Source organism: Eretmochelys imbricata, chromosome 10, assembly GCF_965152235.1.
Source record: "Eretmochelys imbricata isolate rEreImb1 chromosome 10, rEreImb1.hap1, whole genome shotgun sequence".
Classification (NCBI taxonomy): Eukaryota; Metazoa; Chordata; order Testudines; family Cheloniidae; genus Eretmochelys; species Eretmochelys imbricata.
Genome location: NC_135581.1, coordinates 58,865,482 through 58,889,231, shown reverse-complemented (window position 1 = coordinate 58,889,231; position 23,750 = coordinate 58,865,482). Strand labels below are relative to the sequence as shown.

The following is a 23,750-nucleotide window of genomic DNA, read 5'->3' as shown; positions in this document are numbered from 1 at the left end:
TCTTTTACTGTTTGACCACATGAACACTTTTTAATAAACCAAACCAAAACAGGACATTAGCAGAACAATGTTTGAATTGTGATGCGGCACTCGGATCCCCTCAAAACACAACTACTTAATAGTATCTCTAAACTAACACAACTTTAGCCTGGTTTCAGAGTAGCAGCCGTGTTAGTCTGTATTTGCAAAAAGAAAAGGAGTACTTGTGGCACCTTAGAGACTAACAAAGTTATTTGAGCATAAGCTTTCGTGAGTTACAGCTCTGTAGCCTGACTTAGCAAGAGACAAATGTTTTCTTTACTTTTAATTTTGTTCAAAATTGTCAAAATATAAGGCGTTTATCAAGTATCTATTGTGCAAAGATACAGGCTTGGATTCTTATTTACGCTAAGGCCCCTTGACATCACTGTGGTGTTGTTAAAGGGGTTTTAAAGTGGCTATAAATGTGACTTACACTCACTTGAAGATAGTTTAGTGTAAATTAGAATCAAACCCATAATATTTAAACTGAGTAGTTGTACCATGTGGAATACTTTTTGCCACTTTAAATCCTCTCCTCATTTGTATCTGATACCCAAGGAATTCCTGCTAATTAATTAGGGCAATGGATGTAGGGTCCACCCACATTAAGAGTAGTCTTAGTTTGTTTTTAAGGAGGATATATGTTGACTGTATTATGTGGGGACACAGTAATGAAAAGAAGTGTCAGAGGCCCATGAATGATCAGAGCTGAGACAGGTTTTTATTTCTGACAGTCTTTTTCACTGTGAGGCCTTGAATTTAAAGGAAGCAAATGGGATTTCCCACCTCCTCCCTCTACAACTATAAATTCAAATTGCAAATTTAACATAAGTTGAGCCTGGCAGTTTTATACCAGAGAATGTATTAAGGGGGAGCAACTGTATTGATCCTCTGTACAGTCTAGAATGCAAAGTGGTAAGTTTGTTTACATATTCCCAAGACACTGGATTCTTTCTACATATTGTTACATGATTTATATTAGTTAAATTCAGAATTATCTACCGGCTGTATGATCTTATTGCATTGTTATAACAGTCTGATAGTTTTCCAAAGGTAAGTAATTCTTGTCAATAATAATTGCTGATATTCAGGAGTATGTACAAGAGTATATATCTAGTTGGCAGTGGGCATTGCAATTAAATATTCAAAAACATGTGGAGCATTTTACCCCCCAATGCCATCAGATTGTATCCTGTGGCCATTGTAGATAGCTAAATGCATATCACCATATAAACAAACAACTGCAAAAAGTTACTGACTGTGAATCAGTTCTCACCTAAGACCTTTAAGAAAATTTTGTAATTTATTACTGATGGATTTTATTGTCACTGTAATGCATTGCTTGTATAAACCCTACCTGGTTGCTTATTAACTGGGAATGCACAAAGAGCTCTATTTATTCTTTTTTTAAATTTTATTTGCAGAATGATAAGATACTTTTATATCTCTCAAGATATTGTGATCAGATATCTGAGCTGATCCACCCATATTCGACTGACTCAACGTTAATAAAATTACCTTTACTCTTAAAGTGCCTTACAAACATTAACTAATCCTCAGAACGCCTTTGTGAGACAGGAAACCTTAGCTCTTATAAATGGGGATAATAGAGACAAGGGTTAGGTGACTGTTCAGTTTGCAGGCTTGCATTTAACAATTAAAGTATGCAAATACAGCTCTGCAGTACCAAGAACCGAAAGGAACTGCATGACAGTCACTGGACAGCAAAGCTGTTTGATAACAATGTTGTATTGTCTTTAAATACTGGATATTGTCAAAAAACATTCAGAAAAATGCTAGTGTTGGATATGAAAGTAAGACCTTGTTTACGCTACAGATTTTTGTTGGCAAAAGGCAGTTTTTATCGACAAAATAGGAGAGGTGTACCTACTACAATGCCACTTTAGCTGACCAAATTCACCTGTTTTGGCAACAAAATAAAACCATCTCGATGAGAGGCATGGAGCTTTTTGCGGCAAAGTTTTTATTGACAAAATGTCAGCGTAGACACAGCGCTTCGTTTTGTCACTGTAATTGGCCTCCGGGAGGTCCCACAATGCCCATCCTGACCGTTCAGGTCAGCAGTTCGAACTCCGCTGTCCTGCACCTAGGTAAACAAGCATCATCCCCTCCATCTTTAAAGGCCATTTTTGAAATTCTACTTCCTGTTTGCTCAGCATGGAGAGCTCACATCACATTCTCTCCGCTGACTATGGCGGCTCCACTGGGCAAGTAGTCTCCCACTTGGACCACAGTGGAGCATTTGGATCTGCTGAGTATATGGGGAGAGGAGGCTGTCCAGTCCCAGCTCTGCTCCAGCTGAAGGAATTTTGACAGATTTCTATGGGCAGATTTCATATGGTTTGTGCGATAAGGGCTGCTACAATCGGGACACTGTGCAGTTCCAAGCGAAGATAAAGGTGCTGAGACAAGTGTACCATAAGGCGAGGAAGGCAAACGGTTGCTCAAGTGTTGTGCTGAAGACCTGCTGCTTCTATAAAGAGCTGGACGCCATCCTCGCGGGGACCCCATCTGCACTGCCAAGAGCCCTGTGGATACTTGGATGGGGCTAGAGGCGGTGGACAGTGGACCTAACCCTGAGGACAAAGTCATGGACCCTAGAGGTGGACTTGGAGGATGATGTGGAGCCCACGGCAGAGTCGTCCGGTGGTGCTGCGAATCGGGAACTCTTCTCCTCACAGGAGGTGTCTAGCCAGTCTCAGCAGTCCATCTCTGGCGAGCCAGATGCTGGAGAGCAGACCCCTGGTAAGTGATCTTTTTGAGCTGATGCCGCTCGGTTATTTGACATATAGGTGTCCTTTGTTCTGTATCCGGTAGAAGTGGGTGAAGGGATAGAAATGTACAAGACTAGCTGTGTTTGAGCATGCTTCACATTCCCCTGTGCAGCTAAGCAGTGTGATGGTACAGTGTGTTGATGCACACCAAGATTTCATAGGAATCCTCCAGAGAGATCGCTAGGACACTTTCCTGGAGGTCCTCGCCAATCCTCTGTCGAAGGTTCCTTGGCAGAGCTGCTCTGTTCCTTCCTCTGTTGTAAGAAACTTTCCTGGGCCAATCGACAATCACTGGCACAGGGACCAGAGCGGCACACAGGCAAGCAGCATAGGATCCAGGTCTGAAGCTGAATGGGTGAAGTAGATGCACCCTTGCATTCTTTCTTACCGCCAGGAGTGAGATATCTGCTTCAGTGATCCCCACCTCTGGAAAATGGTGGCAGAATTTACAATATTGTCCCTACTTGCCTCCAGTGATCCCGTTTTTTTTTTTTTTTTAAAAAAGTAGACCCTTTGCCCCATCTTGAACGCCCAACCGCCCGCCCCCTGGGCCAAACTCACCATGTTTAGTGTATCCACCGAGCTGTTGCTTGCCAGGGAACAGTGAGAAACAATTCATATGTGAAAAGAGGTGTATTTTAATGTCATGATGCAGTGCTGTGCATGCACTAACAATCATGCTTCTCTATATTATTGTTTCTTGCGCTTCTGCAGATGTGGCATTCAGGGGAACCACCTACACACTGGCGGAGCACCTTCATCGGATAAGGAAGTGACTAAGGTGGAACAAGGAGAACATGTTCTGTGAGGTGCTCCAATTGTCTGAGGCAGAAAAAAGAGAATGGAGGGAGAAAAATGGAAAGATGGGATAGAAAGGACTGTGTGGAGCGCATTCAAAAGGCCCATGAGCAGATGATAAAAGTCATGGAGGAGCAAACAGAGATGCTGAAGTTCCTCATCGCACTTCAGTTAGAACAGATGCATGCTTGTCCCCCTCCCCCCCCGGCCAATACTGAACTGTTTTCCACGCCCTTCCCAAACTCCTCCCACACATTCCTTCCAACTTTTTGAAACATCTCAGTATCCTGTTCACTCCACTTCTTTGGACAGCTTCCAAAATGAGAGCTGGACTTAAGCACAGCTATGAGAGCATCCACTGCCTTGCATTGCTAACTCCCTTCCCACCAAGCCTTTTGTATGTGTTAATTGATATTTAATCAAAACAAACTCTCTCTGAAAGATAACCAGTCTTTATTTGTGTTCCACACTTAGTGATGGCTGCTGGTAGTAAAACATATGCATGTAGTTGTTTAATCATTTGCTTATGGTAAATCCCATTCGGGAAACATCGCAAGTGTTAGGCAAAATAAGAAAATTCAAAATAATGAACAGATTACTGAACAGAAATATACATTACTGGTTCTCATTATCAGAATGTTTCCTCAAAGCCTCCCTGATTCGAATTGCCTTCTGTTGTGCCCCTCTAATAGCCCTGGTATCAGGCTGCTCAAAATCAGCAGTCAGGCAATCTGCCTCTGTGCTCTATCCCTGGTCAAACTTTTCACCCTTCTCCTCACAAAGATTATGTAGCAGGCAGCTATGACTAGATCTAAGTGAGGAAAACATTCCCATAATCTGCCATAAAGGCATCACCAGTGCACTTTTAATCTGCCAAATGTATATTCCATGGTCATTCTGCACCTACTCAGCCTGTTGGTGAAGTGCTCCTGCCTGCTGTCCAGGTTTCCCTTCTAAGGCTTCATGATCCTTGGGAGTCAGGGGTATGCTGGATCTTCCAGGATCACTGTGGGCATTTCAACATCCCTGTCCCCCACCCCCCAAATCTTCTGGTCTGGAAAGAAAGTCCCTGCTTGCAGCTTTCTGTACAGGCCAGTGTTCCTGAAGATACATGGGTCAAGCACCTTCCCGGACCAGCCCACGTTGATGTCATGCCCATGGTGATGCCCATGGTGATCCACAAGAGCCTGCAATACTATAGAGAAGTACCAGTTTCTATTCATGCACTCTGTTGCTAGATGGTCCCGGGCCAAAATTGGAATATGCGTTCCATCTATCGCCCCTCCAGTTAAGGAATTCCATTGCTGCAGAGCCATCCACTAGTTTATACACATTGCCAAGAGTCACAGTACTTCGTAGCAGGATGTGATTAATGGCCCTGTTCACACGTGTTAACGCGGCACCCACGGTCGACTTTCCAACTCCAAACTGATTCGTGACCGAATGGTGGTAGACTGGAGTCACCAGCTTCCACGCTGTGATCACCATGCACTTCTCCACCAAGAGGGCAGCTCTCGTTTTGGTGTCCTTGCAGTGCAGGGCTGGGGTGAGCTCCGCACACAGTTCCAGGAAGGTGGATTTGCGCATCCGAAAGTTCTGCAGTCACTGCTCGTCATCCCAGGCCTGCATAACAATGCACTTCCACCACTCAGTGCTTGTTTCCTGAGCCCAAAAGCAACGGTCCACTGTGTGCAGCTGCTCCGTGAATGCCAAAAGTTCATCTGGTGTTTCTTTCCATGGCATACAGCAGGTCAGGCAACTCTGATTCCTGTTCAGATTGAGAGCTCATGATATAATGCATGACCATCCACTATATGTTCATAACAGTGACAACAACAGGAGCAGTGCAGGATCCATCCTTTCACACAGAGATGGCAGGTGCTGAGTAAACAGAGGCCATTGGAAAAATGTCACAAAATGTAGTCGGAAGACCCTGGAATGCTGGGACAGAAAATAATGCATCATGGGATGTTGAACCTGCCCCCATGATGTGTTGCGATCCACTCCGCCTTCCCACAAGCCCTAGCTGCAGAAGGGGATAGCTGCCCACAGTGCACTGTCGATGCTAGAGCACCAACTGTGGACGTGCCCTGCAGACAGAGGGAGCGTAGTGTGAACGTGCAATAGCGATGAGGTTGTAACGCTTTTTGATTGTCGACAAACTTTTTTTTGTTGACAAAACTCTATAGTGTAGACAAGGCCTTAATCTAAGAATTTTATTTTGAGCACTTACTGAATTTTATACCCATCTTTGTTCCATGCTGTAGCATCATAGAACCATAGAATATCAGGGTTGGAAGGGACCTCAGGAGGTCATCTAGTCCAACCCCCTGCTCAAAGCAGGACCAATCCCCAACTAAATCATCCTAGCCAGGGCTTTGGCAAGCCTGACCTTAAAAATATCTAAGGAAGGATATTCCACCACTTCCCTAGGTAACGCATTCCAGTGTTTCACCACCCTCCTAGTGAAAAAGTTTTTGCCTAATGTCCAACCTAAACCTCCCCCACTGCAACTTGAGACCATTACTCCTTTTCCTGTCCTCTGCTACCACTGAGAATAGTCTAGATCCATCCTCTTTGGAACCCTCTTTCAGGTAGTTGAAAGCAGCTATCAAATCCCCCCTCATTCTTCTCTTCCGCAGACTAAACAATCCCAGTTCCCTCAGCCTCTCTTCATAAGTCATGTGTTCCAGTCCCCTAATCATTTTTGTTGCCCTCCGCTGGACTCTTTCCAATTTTTCCACATCCTTCTTGTAGTGTGGGGCCCAAAACTGGACACACTACTCCAGATGAGGCCTCACCAATGTCGAATAGAGGGGAACGATCACGTCCCTCGATCTGCTGGCAATGCCCCTACATATACATCCCAAAATGCCATTGGCCTTCTTGGCAACAAGGGCACACTGTTGACTCATATCCAGTTTCTCGTCCACTGTAACCACTCGGTCCTTTTCTGCAGAACTGCTGCCGAGCCATTCAGTCCCTAGTCTGTAGCGGTGCATGGGATTCTTCCGTCCTAAGTGCAGGACTCTGCACTTGTCCCTGTTGAACCTCATCAGATTTCTTTTGGCCCAATCCTCTAATTTGTCTAGGGCCGTCTGTATCCTATCCCTACCCTCCAGTGTATCTACCTCTCCTCCCAGTTTAGTGTCATCTGCAAACTTGCTGAGGGTGCAATCCATACCATCCTCCAGATCATTTATGAAGATATTGAACAAAACCAGCCCGAGGACCGACCGACCCCTGGGGCACTCCACTTGATACCGGTTGTCAACTAGACATGGAGCTATTGATCACTACCCGTTGAGCCCGACAATCTAGCCAACTTTCTATCCACCTTATAGTCCATTCATCCAGCCCATACTTCTTTAACTTGCTGGCAAGAATACTGTGGGAGACTGTGTCAAAAGCTTTGCTAAAGTCAAGGAACAGCACGTCCACCGCTTTCCCCTCATCCGCAGAGCCAGTTATCTTGTCATAGAAGGCAAAAGGGCTTGTCTTTACTGCATTAGTTAGCTTCAGTTAGAACACTCAACTTGCTCCACTCAAGCCTACTGAGAGTGATCACACTGCAAAACAACACCCTCACAGAGGCTGTGTGTACACAGTAATGTACACAGTACTGGGACTTAACTGACCTGTGGCAGGGAATCCTGGTCTCAACCATCTACATTGCATTTTTAATCCAACATCCTAGTGACAGGGAGCCACCTCCTCCCTGTCAGTTTTGCTCCCTGCTCTGGGCAAGCTCCACACAGCAGTGAGGAGGAGCCAGAGTCGCTGCTGTGGGAGGAGCTGAAAGGGGTAGCATGCTCGGCCAGACAGTAATGGCACTTCTGGCTGCCTGCACTGCTGCTCCTCTGCTGCCAGGAACTTTGGGATACCCAGGAGCACTTCTAGGACCCACATCAAGCTGAAGCCATGGGGCTCGGACCCTAGGTCCCAACTTAATATGGACTCAGACCCTCCAGCCCTGAAGGGTCTTGGCCTGTGTACCCTCTAAGCTGTGTGGCCGCACGGCCTGCCAGGAGAGATTCAAATGCTGTGCACTTGATTAGCAGAGCTGCACGCATTTGGCAGCATGTGTTCAGGTGCCCCTCTCTGCTGCTTTTTGCAGCCATGTTGCTCCTGCAGCTGCTCCTGGGACTCTCCTGCTGGCTGTGCAGAGTGGGGGGAAGGAGGGTGCTGATGTCAGGGTTTTTTTTACAAACCCTGTCCCCACCCCTGTATCCCATCACCACAGAGGGGACAGGGCTCAGGACTTTTGAGCAGGAGAGAGCTGCTGAAGTCTGAAGGAGCCTTCTGGGTGGAGCGAGTGCCTTAAAGAGACAGCACACGGTGTCTCAGAGACTTCCCCAGCAGCCAGTGTGCATGTGAGCGCGTGTTCTCCCTCTCTCTTGCCCATGTCCCCCATCTCTGCAGAGCCAGGGTGGGGAGACAGGGCTCAGGGGAACAGAAGAGCTTTCAGTGAGTGCCTTAAAGAGACAGTGCACGGTGTCTCTCAGAAACTTCCCGAGCAGCCAGCATACACACATTGTGTGTGTGTGTGTGTGTGTGTGTGTGTAATTTTACTCTTTCAAAATGTTATTTTAGTTTTTTGACTGGTCTATGCATTTCATAATTTTTATTTCTCTCTTACACTTAAATTTAATTCTTTGAGTAGTGAGATCTAAAATGCCTAACCTATCCCGGCTGGAGTAATTATCCCTATGGTAACTTTTAAAAAATATATATTTAGGATTTTTGTTTCTTCTACTGGTGGCGTACATCACCTCGGTGCACATAACAAAATTTATTCTGCAGATGGATGGAAAAAAATAGAGAGAACATTGCTTGGGACCCTGGGAAAGAGCCCTAGGTTAGCACATTTGCAGTGAGGATACAAAGGTGGAGGTTAGATTGAGCCTGGGCTTAAATTGCTGTGTAGACATGCCCAGAGTGATTGGATTAGTACTTGATGAGCTGTTGTAATTCAAGATACTGCATTCCCATTCTAACTAGCATGAGCTTCAAACACCATTTAAATTGAGCTAGAGATTTTTGCATGGACTGGAGTCAGGTTAGGTGCAAAACTCAAGTTGCAGCTCAAGCTAACAATGCAATGAGGAGAAGGCCTAAGAACCTGTTACTGTGAATAGTTTAAGACTGACTCATCTTTCAATGCACCTTGCAAATATCCCCAAATTGAGGAGATAATTGGTTAGGGACTGGATGACTAAACAACTAACAAGGTGATTCAGCTCATCAGCTGGGACATTTAAAAAAAAAACGGAAGAGAGGGGCAAAGGCTGGAAGGAAGGGCAAAGAAGCTCAGGATCTCAAAAGTGAGACCATCATCCCTCTGTCAAGGAGTACATTGAAGATTGGGAAAAGCCTTATGGTGATGGGACATGAAACTGCATGAGACAAATATAATATGCTGTGGTGAACTTAAGTAAGAGTGTGTGAGGACTGCTTGTAAAAAGAAAGGGTGAGGTAGCATGCCCTGTGGCACTGCCCAACTCTGATCTACGAAGCTCCACCTGACTGTTGAACCACATGTAACTCTTGTGGAGTCTAAGAGCAAACACAACAGTTGTATCAGCAGAATGCTTTCCATGTGACAAGGCAACAGATGAGCAAATGGATAATTTCCAGGATTCCTTCCCATCTCTACCAGCTGCTTGAGAAGGATAAGAGCTAGAGGGGTAGTATTGTGTCAAAGGGAGTGCCAAAGAGTTATAAAAATACCATGGTATGGCACTGGATTACAGTCTTCTCTAGCTGATACTCTTTTAGTAAGAAGTGAAAAATCAGTTGCACTAATGTCATCTCATAATGTGTCTCTGAGTATTTTGGGGTTCTCTGCACCTCCTTTGGTTGAGACATAGTCTCTCTAGGGTTGAGCACCGCTAAAGTAGGTTTCGTGAAGCACTTTGAGATCTACTGATGACAAGCAGTATATAACAGCTCAGTACTACTAGGCTACAGTATATGTTATAAAATCAGCTACTGCACTGGTAGATAGATATGTGATAGTTTTTGCTAATTGTGATACTCTTTGAATTTTCTAAAGTTCCTGGCAATGTTATAGAATCATAGAAGTTAACTGGTGTATTTCTTTCAGTCTATATTTCATATATGCTGTATTTCAAGAAATAATGCTTGTATAGATATGTATTGACACATTTCCATATCCATAATGCATTTAAAAATATAATGTAGCATCTGCAAAGGAGGCTGAATGTAATATGAGTTTCATGAACACCAAAGTAATATAAAAAATAATAATCTATCACATTAGAGCAATTTTGGCTGATGGAATAGATATAATAAAGATGCTATTCTTCTTTACAGGAAATCTAAGTTAATCAACTGTGTGAACATTATCACTGTCTGTATCATTGGTAACTTGTATTCTAAACGAAAGGGAGACAGAACTGATATAGCAGATACTCTGATAGCTCTGGGAATAGGAAGAAATAAGAAACCTATTTTAACTACTTCTAGTAGATGCCAAAGGAATTGATTTGAGATATTACAGGTAATTGACAATTAGGTTTTGCTAAAACTTTTAAGTTCTTATTAAACGCACCCACATCCCTACATGAATCCACTGTTGTGTATCCAAACCAGTAGTTCTCAACCTGTGGTCCAGTCAGCACACAACTGTGGCCCATGTGACATCCTCAGGGCCATATAGGTAGTATTGGATGCGGCCCACAAAGGTAAATTGGATCAGTGGTTCTCAACCTAACACACCAAGATGTGTCTTAATCATTAAATTAGATGGGTTTACTCCTTTTTTTAAAAGGATGCCTAGAGTGTACCCTGCCCTCTTGTTTAGGAGGAATCTGAAGTGATAGGAAAGTCTAGAACATATCTTTTGATTTGATTTTAAAATGGAATATTGGATATTGATTGGGGGGAAAGCTCTCCTTGGCATGTGTTTCTTATTGTACATGTAAATTAATAGGCATCATGCCTGCCTATAAAAGAGGAAGCAAAAAGCAGCACTTTATATTCTGAATAGAACTTTATTGCACCTTACGCAGTTTGGTATAAAGCAGAGCCACCATAAAAACAGTCTATTATTTGGGTTGAGAGATAAACAGGACACCTAGTAATTAGCAGGAATTTTGCAACATCTCAGGTGTCTGTCTATTTAAAATAGTGCAAGGAACTGAATAATAAATAGCATATTCTCAAAGAAAAGAAGATCGTTATTAGACATCACCCTATGTATTGTGTCTGTGCTACTGCACATCAAGTCAAAGCATATCCCTGGAAGCTACTGTAGATTCATGTAGCATTTGCTGTGCATGCAAATGGTATATTCTCACTACTAACTTACATTGCAGCACAGACTCAGAAATCACTCAAAATAAGCCTGTAATTTCAGGTCAGCAGCTCGCATGTTAGAATAGTTTTAAAATAAAATGCAGTGCTTTTTCTATAGTATCTGCTCAGGGAGTGCTCTGATATCACAGTGATGAGTGTGTGGCAATGCCGTGGTAGCTAAAACTGTTTCCTTTACATTTCTCTAGCAGTAATGTGATGGTTTTGACCAGAAATGGGCGTGGTTAGGCTGGATCTTGGCTTTAAAGTCCACCAGCATTGACAACTTTACTTAGTAAGCTCAGCAGCTGAATGCAATGATCCTAACCAGTGCTCATCTGGTCCTGAACGTTTTGAAGACACACATTGACTTTTAATATCCCCAACTGAGAGATCTATCACTTGCCTCACCATTGACCATGCAGCAGAGAGAGGTGGTGATTACCATTTCTACTCCTTTATCACTGAATACATGAGCAGGGGGAGAGGATCTACCAGCCTGGCTCCCCTCTGTATTGGAATGTGGAAAAGGTGTGGCTGTAAACATGTATTTAAACAGATTTTGCTGTCTGTGAAGGCTCTAGCGCTCCATGGTGCTCAGTTAGGGAGAGGGGGACCCTGGGGATTTGGGAGAAAGAGAATATGGTAGGGAGGGGGTATGACAGGGGAACAAGAAAGAAAAGGAGAAAAAAGATAAAATATTGATGGGGAAACACTGACCAGAGATATGGGGGGGGGGGTAAGTAAGTGCTCGGAGAATGCAAATTGGAAGAGGTGGGTAATGTCAGGTGCATGCTGGTGGAATAACATGAGAAAAAACAGTTGCAGTCAGCAAGATCCTCTTTTGAAAGATGGTAAGTGTTTTATAGCAAGAATGTAAAATAAGTCAAGATAATTGGTAAGACATTCTCTGACCCCTGAGTGTGAGCCTGCACTTCCCCAAGGAATTCTTCTCCTTCTGCCTTTCAGGTGGCCAGTTCACTAGCCCTTCCCCTGAGTAGCTGTGCAAGTGAAACAGGCAGCTGAATTGTGATTAACACCCTGGTGCACCGTGGCCAGGTAGTGCCCTTATACCCTTCTACAAATAGTTTAGAAAAAATAAACTTTAAATGATAGAACTACCAACTTCTTTGGGGGAGTTGGGAGAGGCAGGGGTGGAAAGAGATTTGAGTGGAGGGAAGGAGGGAAAAGAGGAGAAAAATGACAGTAAAAGGGAAAGTAACATAGATAGTGCTGTCAATTTTATACAGCATTGAACAATGGGAAAACTGTACCAAAACTAAAGGAGTACTTGTGGCACCTTAGAGACTAACAGCTTATGCTCAAATAAATTGGTTAGTCTCTAAGGTGCCACAAGTCCTCCTTTTCTTTTTGCGAATACAGACTAACACCGCTGCTACTCTGAAACCTGTACCAAAACTGAAACCAATCCTTATAAACCAAAACAATACAGTGTAAAGCAGAGAACAAATGTACAATGTCATGTACTTATTAGATGTGGAATGCTTTTCAAACTAGAGGAATTTTTAAACTCTCTCTCTTTTGTAAGAGAGGAGAAAGAGGGAGGAAGCTTGGGACACTGTTCTAAACTTACAGAACAGCCTGAAAGGAGGCACAATTCCTGGAGCAGGTGGTGATAACAAAAAGGCATGGTTAGAAGTGTAAGCAGTGGTTGTGTAATATATATACCTACATGTCATATGTACAATTCCATTGTCCTGTAAATGTAAATCTACTCACCTGTGTGTGTAATGGGAAATAAGTGTATTTGGGGGACCATGTGGTTTGGATGGATACAGATCTTGGTTAGTTTGAATCTACTAGATCTTTGCCAGGAAAGATCTTTCCAAGGCATTCTGCACAGATATGTTCCATGGCATAGGAAAAGCCCAGTTGTGGCCAGAAAGTTTATAACTAGAGCTGGTTGAAATTTTCCAACTGAAAAATTTTTCAGCAAAAATGGACATCTGGGTCAACCCAAACATTTCATGATTTTGTGTTGAATTTGCTGAATTGTTTCTGTTGAAAACAAGGAAGAAACAATCTAAACACTTTGTTTCCACGCTTTCAAAACAAAATGTTTTCACTTTTTCTATTCAAAGTGACATTTCATATAAAGGTCCTCATTTTATGTAATTTTTAAAACAAATCTTAAAATTCAGAGCAATTTTTTTTTTTTTTTTGTTAAACAATTCTGTCTTTTTGGAACTGCCAGCAAACTCGAAAAAATCAGTCATTTGTATAGCTCCCTGCCTAGTCTCCATGTTAATGCCTATAAGCAAGATTTTTAAATGAGTCCTGTAACATTTTGGAGACCCAGTAGAAGTTTGTTGCTAGAGATCAAGAAGTTCAGCTACTAGAGCTCCATTAAAATGATGATAAACCAGTTGTGTGACTTTGAAAGCTATACTTGCTAGGCAGTAGCTGTTCCATGGATAATGTTCCGGTCCTTAGAAGCATATTACTTTCTGAAGTAATTTGCCACAATTGAAATGATTATTGTTTTGGGCATCTGGGAGACGGAAATTATTCTTTAATGCTCTAATGCAAGTAATTATTTAAGGTGGCGTTGATATGAAACTACCAAACGAATTGTATAACCCAGGAAATGTAAAGCTAGTCTTAAATCATGTCTCACCCAGTTCCTGTAAAACAAGCTTGTTTTCTTTGTGTTTTCAACAAAGTAAATGGTTTTTTAATGACGGGTAGAGTAGTATGTGATTATGTAGCTTTGATTATTGGCATACAAAAATATGCCTGTGATGATTTTTGTATTTTATTTTTTTAAAGCGTGGAATTGTATGTTGATAGTTGCACTGCAAGTGCATGTGCGTTTGTGTAGTAGATGAGCTTGTTAGCACCATTTTTTTTATTAAGGTTTCCCAACATTTCCCATTATGACTCTTTTTACAGTTGCTTACAAGTTTTGTGATCACTTTAACCATTTGGGTTGAAATTTTCCATGCTCTGGGTGTTTACTGCAACCTGAATTTACATAAGTAGGGCCATACAGGATCAGATAAGTTGTCCATGTAGCCCATTATCCTGTCTTCTGACAGTGGCCAGGGCCAGATGCTTCAGAGGGCATGAACAGAACAGGACAATTTATCAAGTAATGCATCCCCTGTTGTCCAATTCCAACTCCTTGCAAGTCGAAGGTTTAGAGACATCCAGAGCATAGGGTTGTGTCCGTGATCATCTTGGCTAATAGCCATTGATGGACCTATACTCCATGAATTTATCTCATTCTTTTTTTGAAACCAGTTATACTTTTGGCCTTCACAACATTCCCTGGTAATGAGTTCTACAGGTTGACTGTGCTTTGTGTGAAGAAATAGTTCCTGATGGTGGTTTTTTAAATCTACTGCCTATTAATTTCAATGGCTGGCTCTTGTGTTATATGAAAGAGTACATCACATTTCCTTATTAACTTTCTCCACACAATTCGTGATTTTATAGAACATAAGAACATTGGCCACTGTCAGAAGACCGGATACTGGGCTGGATGGACCATTGATCTGACCCAGTATGGCTGTTCTTATGATCTACAGATACGTCCAAAGCAGACTGTGAAGTGTTACAAAGGGATCTGACAAAACTGGGTGATGGGGCAACAAAATGATTAAATGTAATGTTGAAAATGCAAAACAGTGCACACTGGAAAACACAATCTCAACTACACATACAAAATGATGGGTTCTAAATTAGCTGTTACCACTGAAGAAAGAGATCTTGGCGTCCTTGTGCGTAGTTCTCTGAAAACATCTACTCAATGTCCATCTGCAGTCAAAAAAGCTCATAGTGTTTGGAACCATTAGGAAATGGATAGATAATAAGATAGAAAATACCATAATGTCACTGTATAAATCCATGGTATGCCCACACCTTGAATACTGCATGCAGTTCTGGACACCATATCTCAAACAAGGTGCATTAGAATTGGAAAAAGTATGGAGAAGAGCAACAAAAGTGATTTAGGGTTATGGAACAGCTTCCATGTAAGGTAATTTTGTATTGTCGGCAGACTCTACCACCTCACTCTTACCACCTTTTCCAGGTCATTGTTGAACAGTGCTGATCCCAGTACAGGTCCTTGGGGGACCCTGCTATTTAGCTCTTTCCACTGTGAAAACTGACTGTTTATTCCCACCCTTTGTTTCTTATCTTTTAGCCAGTGAGGGATCTCTGAGAGGACCTTTCCTCTTATCCCATGACTCCTTAATTTGCTTAAGAACATTTGATGAGGACCTTGTCAAATGCTTTCTGAATTTTTCATAAGTTTCAGTCATTTCTCAGAATGAGGTTAGACCGCATGGAGGAGGAATACAGAAGGGAGAAGACCTGGACCAGGGAAGAAGGAAAGGAGTAGTTAGGACAAGGAGATTTCCTGGGACAGGAAGAGGAAAGGGGGAAGAGAGAAACTGACTGGGAGTTGTGGGGGTGGGACTGGGATTGGGAGCCAGAGATGGTAGGGAGGCTGGGGTTGGGAGAAAGAGGAGGCTGAGACTTGTTTGGCAAGGAGGCTGGGACTGGGAGCTGGTGAAATAAAATGGGGGATCTGGGAGCCATTTGGGGAGGAATGACAACACTGAGATCAGACTCCGTGCTTAGAGGAGGGGGGAGACAGGAGGTGGTTGAAGGAGGAGACTGGGATTGGAAAGCAGTGGGGAGTGAATGAGTGGGGGATGGGGTGGGGAAAGAGATATGAGAAGGAGCCAGGACGTGCGTGGGGGAACTGAGATATGAGAAGGAGCAAGGATGTGCATAGGAGAATTGGGGCTGGCTGGACAAAGAGATTGCTACAAAGAGCCAGGGAGAGAGGTGATTGGGGCAAAAATACAGGGGTGGGAAGAGTTGGGAGGGAGGAACTGGGAATGTCAGGGCAAAGAGACTGGGACTGGTAGTGATGCAATGCTCAATTTGAGATGTCTAAGACCTGATTTTTTTCAGGTGCTTAGCATGATACAGCACTTGATAGTTTCAAATAACAGCTCCTCTTGACTTCAGTTGCAGCTGTGAGAGTTTAGCAAATCAGAGTGTGAGTGTTCTGCACATCAGACCCCAGGGTCTCAAGCTGGGCACTCAGAAAATGAGGAACACATAAGTAATGACTACCCATGAATATGTGGTGTTTTTTTTTGATGTGGTGTTTTTTTTTGTTTTTTTAAGTGTCTTGCCCAGCATCACACCAGAACTCTGTGTGCCAGAGGTAGGAATAGAATCCAGTTGTCCAGGGCACCATTCAACTGCTGTTAGCATAAGACCATTCTTCTCTTCCTGCCATGCCTTATTAACTAGAACAATAAATGAGGCAGTGGTCTTCTAGACAACAGCCACCTTTACTACACAATCCTGATTCATCCCCTGAGCAGGTCCATCTTGTGCAATGAATGAAGTAGAGGTACTGTTGAAAAAAGAAGCATGTGAGCATGGAATTAGAGAATGTATCATCATGCTTATGCACAAAGTCTATGAATTAAGGTTACACAGGCAACCTTATTTCTGGAACTTCCTAACTTTTGAGGGCTCGATCTTGTAACTTTAATGTTCTTTTAATGTGGTGGGAGGGGGTTGGGTGATATTTGTATATGATATTGAGGAGAAAATATCAGTGTAACAGAAGCTTGGAAATATTTCACAATTATGTATTTTTTTTAAATGTCAAAGCTACAGCAATATTTCCTTTTTTCATTTGTATGGTAAATGTTGTTTTCCCAGATACGTACACAGCTAATGTAGTGTGTGATTATCTAATATAGACAAACTAGCTTGCTCCAAATCAGTACAAGGTATCCTTTAAAAACAATCTCTAAACAGAGAGATTAACTCATGTACTGTGTCTAAGAATACAGTACAAATTGAATATGTACTACAGTTGCCAGCTCATTGTCTTGTGAATAGTTCCAGGAGATGTATTTTTGGTTCCTTTAATGTTAGTACTTTAAAGGTGAACTCCAATAATCCCCTTTGTTCTTCATCCCCCACCAGCATTTTAGCTTTTTTATACTAGAAAGAGCATGCTGGGTCGGTGTTTATTTCTCTGTGTTATCTGAAGAACTGGAGAGCTAATGGGATGTGACATCATAAGAGACTGAAAATTGAGCTGCAGCTTTCTCATCCCTCAGTTGATGGGGAAGGAGAATATTTAGACTGTTGAAATGTGGTGGAGGTGTTAAAAACTTAATAAGTTTCAACACCTAAAAGCTTTAAAAGTTCTTATTGTTGAATGGGAATATGTGTTTGGTTACAAAATCTTTATCTGAGGGACTAAGGGCAACATTCAGGAATGTTCCCAAATCTACCAGGTCCTGCTAAGTATATAGAGAGGGGGAAAAAAACTGAAAATGTATGTTTTGTCAATCTTGCAAACATTTACATTATGTGCTGAGTTTAATGGGACTGTTCATGTGCATAGAGTTAAGCAGATGCATAAATATTTTTCAGCCATATTTTCAGCAGTGTTCACTGATTTTGTGCACTTCAGTTTTGAGTGCCCAATTTGTGACACCTTGTATCTAATTTTTTTCAGAGGTGTCGAAAGCCTGAATTGGGGACTCAGTGTCCCTCTTAAATTGAGGCGCACACATGCATATATATTTTTTTAGTTTAACTTCCTCTGTACTTTTACCTACTGGGACCTGAGTTCAGAGTTCTGTGTCCCCCTTACAAGAATTGATAACATACCTAACACCTACACAAATATGTGCAAATACCATGCAGCTCATTGCCCTACTTCAAGTCTTGCAGTGCTGATGTTACTAAATCCTGCAGGAGAAACAGAACCTGAACTGAAGTATTGGGGTACCATGGGAGTATGCCAGCTTTTAAAAAAAAAAAAAAAAAAAAAAAAAAAAAGCTTCAAACATGAACTGGACTGCTTAAAATATAAACAAAATATAGTACAAGTAAGTCCTGATTTTTTTTGAGCACTAAATATCAAACCACTGTAATCTAAAATCCATATCCTAAATGCAGTTTATATATTTTTTTAATTGAAAGTTTCAGTTTCAGATGTTTCCTGAGAACTACGTTAAATCAGGGTTCATATGTATAAATGACCCACATTTATTCATAAAAGTTTAAGAATTATAGTGCAAAATATTTAGACTTGCACTGACCTTGCATAAGAGAGTTGTAAAAACTGCATCTATCATGTATTTCTTCATGAAAAAGTTTTAAAATGAGCAATAAAACATCTTATATATCATGTCTCCTGGATTTTCCTCCAGGATATTTTTATTTTAAAGGGTGCATAAAGAAACATTTTGAAAGTAAATTATAAACAAAAGTTGAGAGCAGCTCCAGGCAAAGGAAAACAGCTGTTATGGACTGTGCCTACACATCTACTTATCCCTAGCCTCCAAATCCAACCATACACACACATATATATATATATATATATATATTTCCCGATAATGAATTTGAGTAAGTCAATGTCTTGAACAATTAATTTTTTAATAACCTCATTACTCTCTCTCACCCAGAAATCCAGTCTGTTGTCCTCTAGTTGTACATACACGTATAATTTCTGTTAAGACTAATGAAACTTCTATCCTTCCTTGAGGATGCAAGTATATAAGACCTAAGGAATTTCTGTATCTTTCTTTGCAGGTCTGTAGCATGCTCCCTTTTGCTGTTTTGAATTTGTTTTTGTGTTTAGTATTATTTAGGGTAAAAGGTGTTTGGTTTTTTGTTTTTTAAATAGCAACCCTACCATGTACCGAATGGAATGTCTACAGGGAAGTTCTCTGATGGCATGGTGTATGGTGTGGTGCACAGGACTGACAATAACCATAAGAAAGAAATGGTGGTTTATGGGTGGTCAGCTAATCAGCTGAAAGAAGAGATGAATTACATTAAAGATGTGAGTTATATTTTTTTTAATTTTAAAAAATGTTCTCAAATATCCTTTCTATAATGTTGTTGTTTATTGAGTCTCTACAACTTGAGTAAAAAAACCCTCTGTTCTGTAGCAGGGGACTGTAAGAGACTCACATCCTCTGTGGGTTGGGTACAAGGGGAATACCTAATACATACACTGACCAGAGCACGAGAGTCCTGCTTCTGTTCAGCAAGTAAGCTGCCAAACAACTCATAGGGTCCCTGTTCCAAAGCCCTTATAATCTGAAATCAAATACATAGAAAATTGTTTAAGCTGCCCTTGAAAGACTGATCAAACCCATCCTCTCCAGTTCTGGGTGGGTTACTAAAAATGGTAAAGTAGCAAATTCATTTAAGAATGCTTTGGGGCAGCTTCAGGGTAAGGGGTTGCCTAATAACAGTGGCCTCTTGCACAAATTTTACTGTATAGAAAGTATTGGATAATAAGAGAAACTAACATGTCTATAGCTAACTATAAATAACAGCTCTCCTGAAATAGAAGTGTAAATTCAGTGGCTTTGGTAAGACTGTGCCAAATCATGCTGGAGCTAAATATTTCACCTGTTGATCTTTGACCCTCTAGGTTTAGTTAGTAATTCTGCTAATTAGCACAAAGCAAATAATCTGTCCTTCTCTCTTTACTCCATTCCACCCATGGAATGGAGTAAAGCTGGCCAGTGCAGATGATGCTATACTGATTTCGAGTTCAAGAGATCAACTTTCATATAAAAGAGAGAATCACTGTGAGTCAGGCTAACAATTTAAGGGGATGTAATAACATTGATTCCTAATATCTGCTTGTTTTTGCTTACAGGCCCTTGCAGGCTGTTTTTTCTTATGCTAATAGGCCATTTTCTAATAGTCAGGGATCATTGACTCTCTCTTACCAAGTGGCTTCTTGTAGTTGAGGAAACTTGCCCTTTTTGTAATATTCTGGGCTCAATTCACCATTGACCTGTCCCTTGTATGGTCATTTACACCAGTGAAAAGTGAGTGAAAATGCTCTCATTCTGACGGGTGTAAATGACTCCACAGGATGCAGGGCAGTGGCAAGTGAGCAGAGCTGATCATTATCAGTTCACTGCCTTGATATTTAAATGCTACAATGATGGGAGCCAAAATGGTGGTGGGATTGTTATTGCAGTAGCACCTAGGGCAGTGGTCACCAACCGATTGATTGATTGTGATCAACTAGTCGATCCCAGAGAATCTCCGAGTTGATTGCAATCTCTGGCGGCGCAATGAGGCTGCCACTAAGGCAGACTCCCTACCCTGGCCCCACGCTGCCCCCAGAAGCGGCCAGCGCTGCCCCAGGGGCAGGGGTAGGGTTCTCCCTCTGTGAGCTGCTCCTGACTGCAAGCACCGTCCCCACAGCTCCCATTGGCTGGGAGAACGGCAGGGGTGGTGCTTGCAGAGAGGGACAGCACGTGGAGCCACGTACCCCTTTCCCCCCCTCCCCCCAGTGGCCGCAAGGGTGCGTTGGCCCCTTCAGGAAGCGGTGTGGGCCCAGGGTAGGCAGGGAGCCTGCCTTAGCCTCGCTGCACCTGCCTCCGGCGGCTCCCGTGGTAAGTGGTGCCTGGCAGGAGGCTGCACCCCAATCCCCAGCCCTGAGCCCTGTTCTGAAGCCAGCACCACATACTCCCTCCTGTACTCCGAACCTCCTCCTGCACTCCAAGCCCCACCCTGAGCCCCCTCCCAGAACCAGCACCCCAAACCCCCTCCTGCACCCCAGCCCTGACCCCCCCTCCCAGAGCCAGCACCCTGTACCGCCTCTTGCACCCCAACACTCTGCCCCAGCTCGGAGCCCCCTCCTCCTCTGAAACTTCCTCCTAGAGCGTGCATCCCTTGCCTCCTCCTGAATGCCTACCCCAGCCCGGTGAAAGTGAGTGAGTGTGGGGGACAGCGAGCGATGGAGTGAGTGGGAAGGGTTGGGGCCTCAGGAAGGGGCAGGGTAGATCCTGGGTTGCACTTAGATTCAAAAAGCGATCTTGGGCATAAAAAGGTTGGAGACCACTGACCTAGGAGCTCCAATCTTGGACCCAGACTCCATTGTGCCAGGTACTGTACATACACAGAACAGAGACAGATGCTGCCTCAAAGAACTTTGATTGGACAATTGTACAGCATGTCTTTGGATTTGCTGGGTTGGTTTGGTTTGCCCTAGTGCTGTCATCATCATTGTGTGTTTTTTTTGTTTTGTTTTGTTTTTGTTTTTTTCCTCTCACACGGTATACCAGCTCACAGACATATCCTGTTTAAAACTTCAGATCCCTTCCCACACCCTCCCCAGTCATTTTGTGCCAATTGAAGTATGATACTATGTAAATGCACTCTTATTATTTGGATCAAAGCCTTCGGTCCAGACAAGTATTAGAATGAAGAGTATGTCCTCCAATCAAAAGGATGGCAGTAGTGTTGTCTGAACAGATTCTCAAAAACAGCCAAAGGTCGGTGGGTCGGTCTATCTATCTAATATAAAAGTCTGACAAGAACAAATTTTTAGGCTTTGATTCTGGCAGTGCTGTGTATAGAGGTTGGGGGAAGGTGTGATCCTCTCTCTCTCCATGTAAAGCTGCGTTCAACTAAACCAATTCAAAAGCTTCGCTCCCCCCTCCTCCCAATGACTTGCATCTTTGCAGCCCAACAAGGTGTTAGTCTGTCTTCACTACATACATGCATATAAGGTGAAGTTTAACATTTAAACTTAAAGTAGACTAAAAATCATAGCTCTCTGGGTAGGTGCACTAGTGGGGAGAGACTCTACTGAGTTATTTCTTAAGCACAAGGAATGGTGTGTGGCAGGGGAAGGAGAGAGAGTTCCTGGTGCTTTCAGCTGCGCATGTTCCAAAGGGGGCAGGACTACATGGTTTGGGGCATGGCCATGCAGCACAAACCCCTTTCTGAGAGTGCACCCCCCTAAAGCAGTGTTTCTCAAATGCGGCCACCGTGGCCAAATGCAACCACCAGGGACATTTCTTGTGGCCACAGCCTCTGGGGGAGAGAGGGGAGAAGGGAGGGAGGGAGTAGCGTCCCCTCTCCCTCCCTTTTGCTCCTGGATGCCCTGTCTTGGTGTTGATGCTGGGGCCACCAACAGGGGTTGGGCCCCGCCCCCCTCTGGAGAAACCTGGGGCACAATGCTGGAGGAGCAGGCACCCAATGAGTTCCCCACCTTCCCAGGGGTGATGGGGCTCAGGCTTTGGGGTTCAGCCCTGGAGTGGCAGGCTCTGGCCACCGGGCTTTGGGCTCCAGTCCTGGGCTCTGGCTGAGCAGCAGGAAGCTCTGGCAGCAGGGCTTCAGGCTCTAGTCCCCTGTTGCCTCCCCTGGCCCCACATCCAGGGCTTAATTTGTCCCCAGGCTTGGCAGGGCTAAGTAAGGCTGCTGTGAAAATTGATACTTGTATGTTTAATATCACTTTTCACAGCAGACTTACTAGCTAGCATTAAATAAATTACAATGATTTGGACATGTGTATGTGCATATTTATTTGTTTTTCCTAAAGCTAATTAAGTATTTTAGGAAAAAGTGTGAGACCGGCCATCAGCAAGAGTTGGTGGCCGCACTCTGAGGCCACCAAAAATTTGTCCTAAGAACCCCTTTATTACATACGTACACACGAATGCAGCCACCTCTCGGTGCCTCCTGACCTGACTCCAGCTGTGCATAGGCCCAACTATGCTCACTGTTGTACAGTACCTAATCAATCTGTTAGGTAATCATAACTGAGTGAAAAGGGCGACCTCTAACTATGTGTCTGGAAGGTAGCATGTAAGAGAACATTTATATATTTAGTTGTGTCCGTTGTAAACACTAGTTAATCTTGAGCTAAAAAGTTGCTTCTGTTCATGTTTGATTAACGTAGCTAACTCAGTTTTGTTTCCAGTGTTAAAAATACATATAGGAAATAACAATTTATACCTGCAGTTATTTTAAATTACGTTTAATTTTTGTATTAAAATCAAATTGGTGAATAGCCTATTTTTTGGAATCTAGTGATGAAATTATGTTTCTAAATTCATGCAAATCAGTGTTTATACAGAGAGGGGCCTTAAAAGGTAAATAAACCCTCAGCTACTACACAGTTGTGTCTTAGATACCAATGTCACAGTGAGCAAGCATTGGCTTAGTAATGGTGATACTGTAGGTGATCTTGATCTTTGGAGAACATAGTTGTCTGTTTTCTAATCTAAATTATATTTGTAATAAAGGCTGAATAACAAAGGCTTATAATTTGTCTGACTACAGGTGAGAGCAACTTTGGAAAAAGTAAGAAAGAAAATGTATGGAGAGTATGGTGAAATGAAACAGAAAATACAGCAACTTACAAATGAATTGACAGTAAGTTCACGTTTATTTGTAATGATGTCATAAGAGGTGAACCAAACAAGGTTACCTACAAACATTTTTTATGAAAGACAGCATGTGGCATGAAACAAATCATGTTTTAGAGCCATTTAAGTTCATTATTTTTCATGCCTTCAGTACTTTGCATTTTTCAAGCAAAATGAAAACAGGGCAGAGGCTTTTTCTGTCTGTAAAGGATCATTAGAGAGTCAAGTGGGTGAGGTAATGTCTTTTATTGGCCCAACTTCTGTTGGTGAGAGAGAGAGAAGCTTTTGAGCTTATGCTGAGCTCTTCTTCATGTCTGGTCATGTAAAGAAGCCTGACAGATTACTCCCATTACCTGCTTTTTGTAAATAAAGCCTACTGTTAATTACATTGCTTGTGTGATTATGTATGATTAATATTCTAATACTGACTGGAGGATGGTGTTTATCGTAGAAAGCTACTGTTCTGTGGGCTGACAAATTAACTCACTGGGGGTTATACAAGAATCTGTCGTCTGTTGCTTACTGGAGGTCACGTTTGCAACTCAACAGGTCATTCCAGTAAACTAAATTCCAGCCTTTGTAACTTACTACAGTATTTAAATATATTTGA

The 23,750-nt window shown here is 42.7% G+C and overlaps 1 protein-coding gene across 1 annotated transcript in view; it reads left to right on the top strand.

The window, feature by feature from the left end:
* The window catches only part of MYZAP (myocardial zonula adherens protein), a 91,245-nt gene that overhangs the window by 9,304 nt on the left and 58,191 nt on the right, over window positions 1-23,750 (top strand). The window contains exons 3-4 of the mRNA XM_077828941.1: window positions 18,637-18,795; window positions 23,055-23,147. Of these exons, the coding sequence (XP_077685067.1) occupies window positions 18,637-18,795; window positions 23,055-23,147 (252 nt within the window). The remainder of the gene's footprint in view (window positions 1-18,636; window positions 18,796-23,054; window positions 23,148-23,750) is intronic.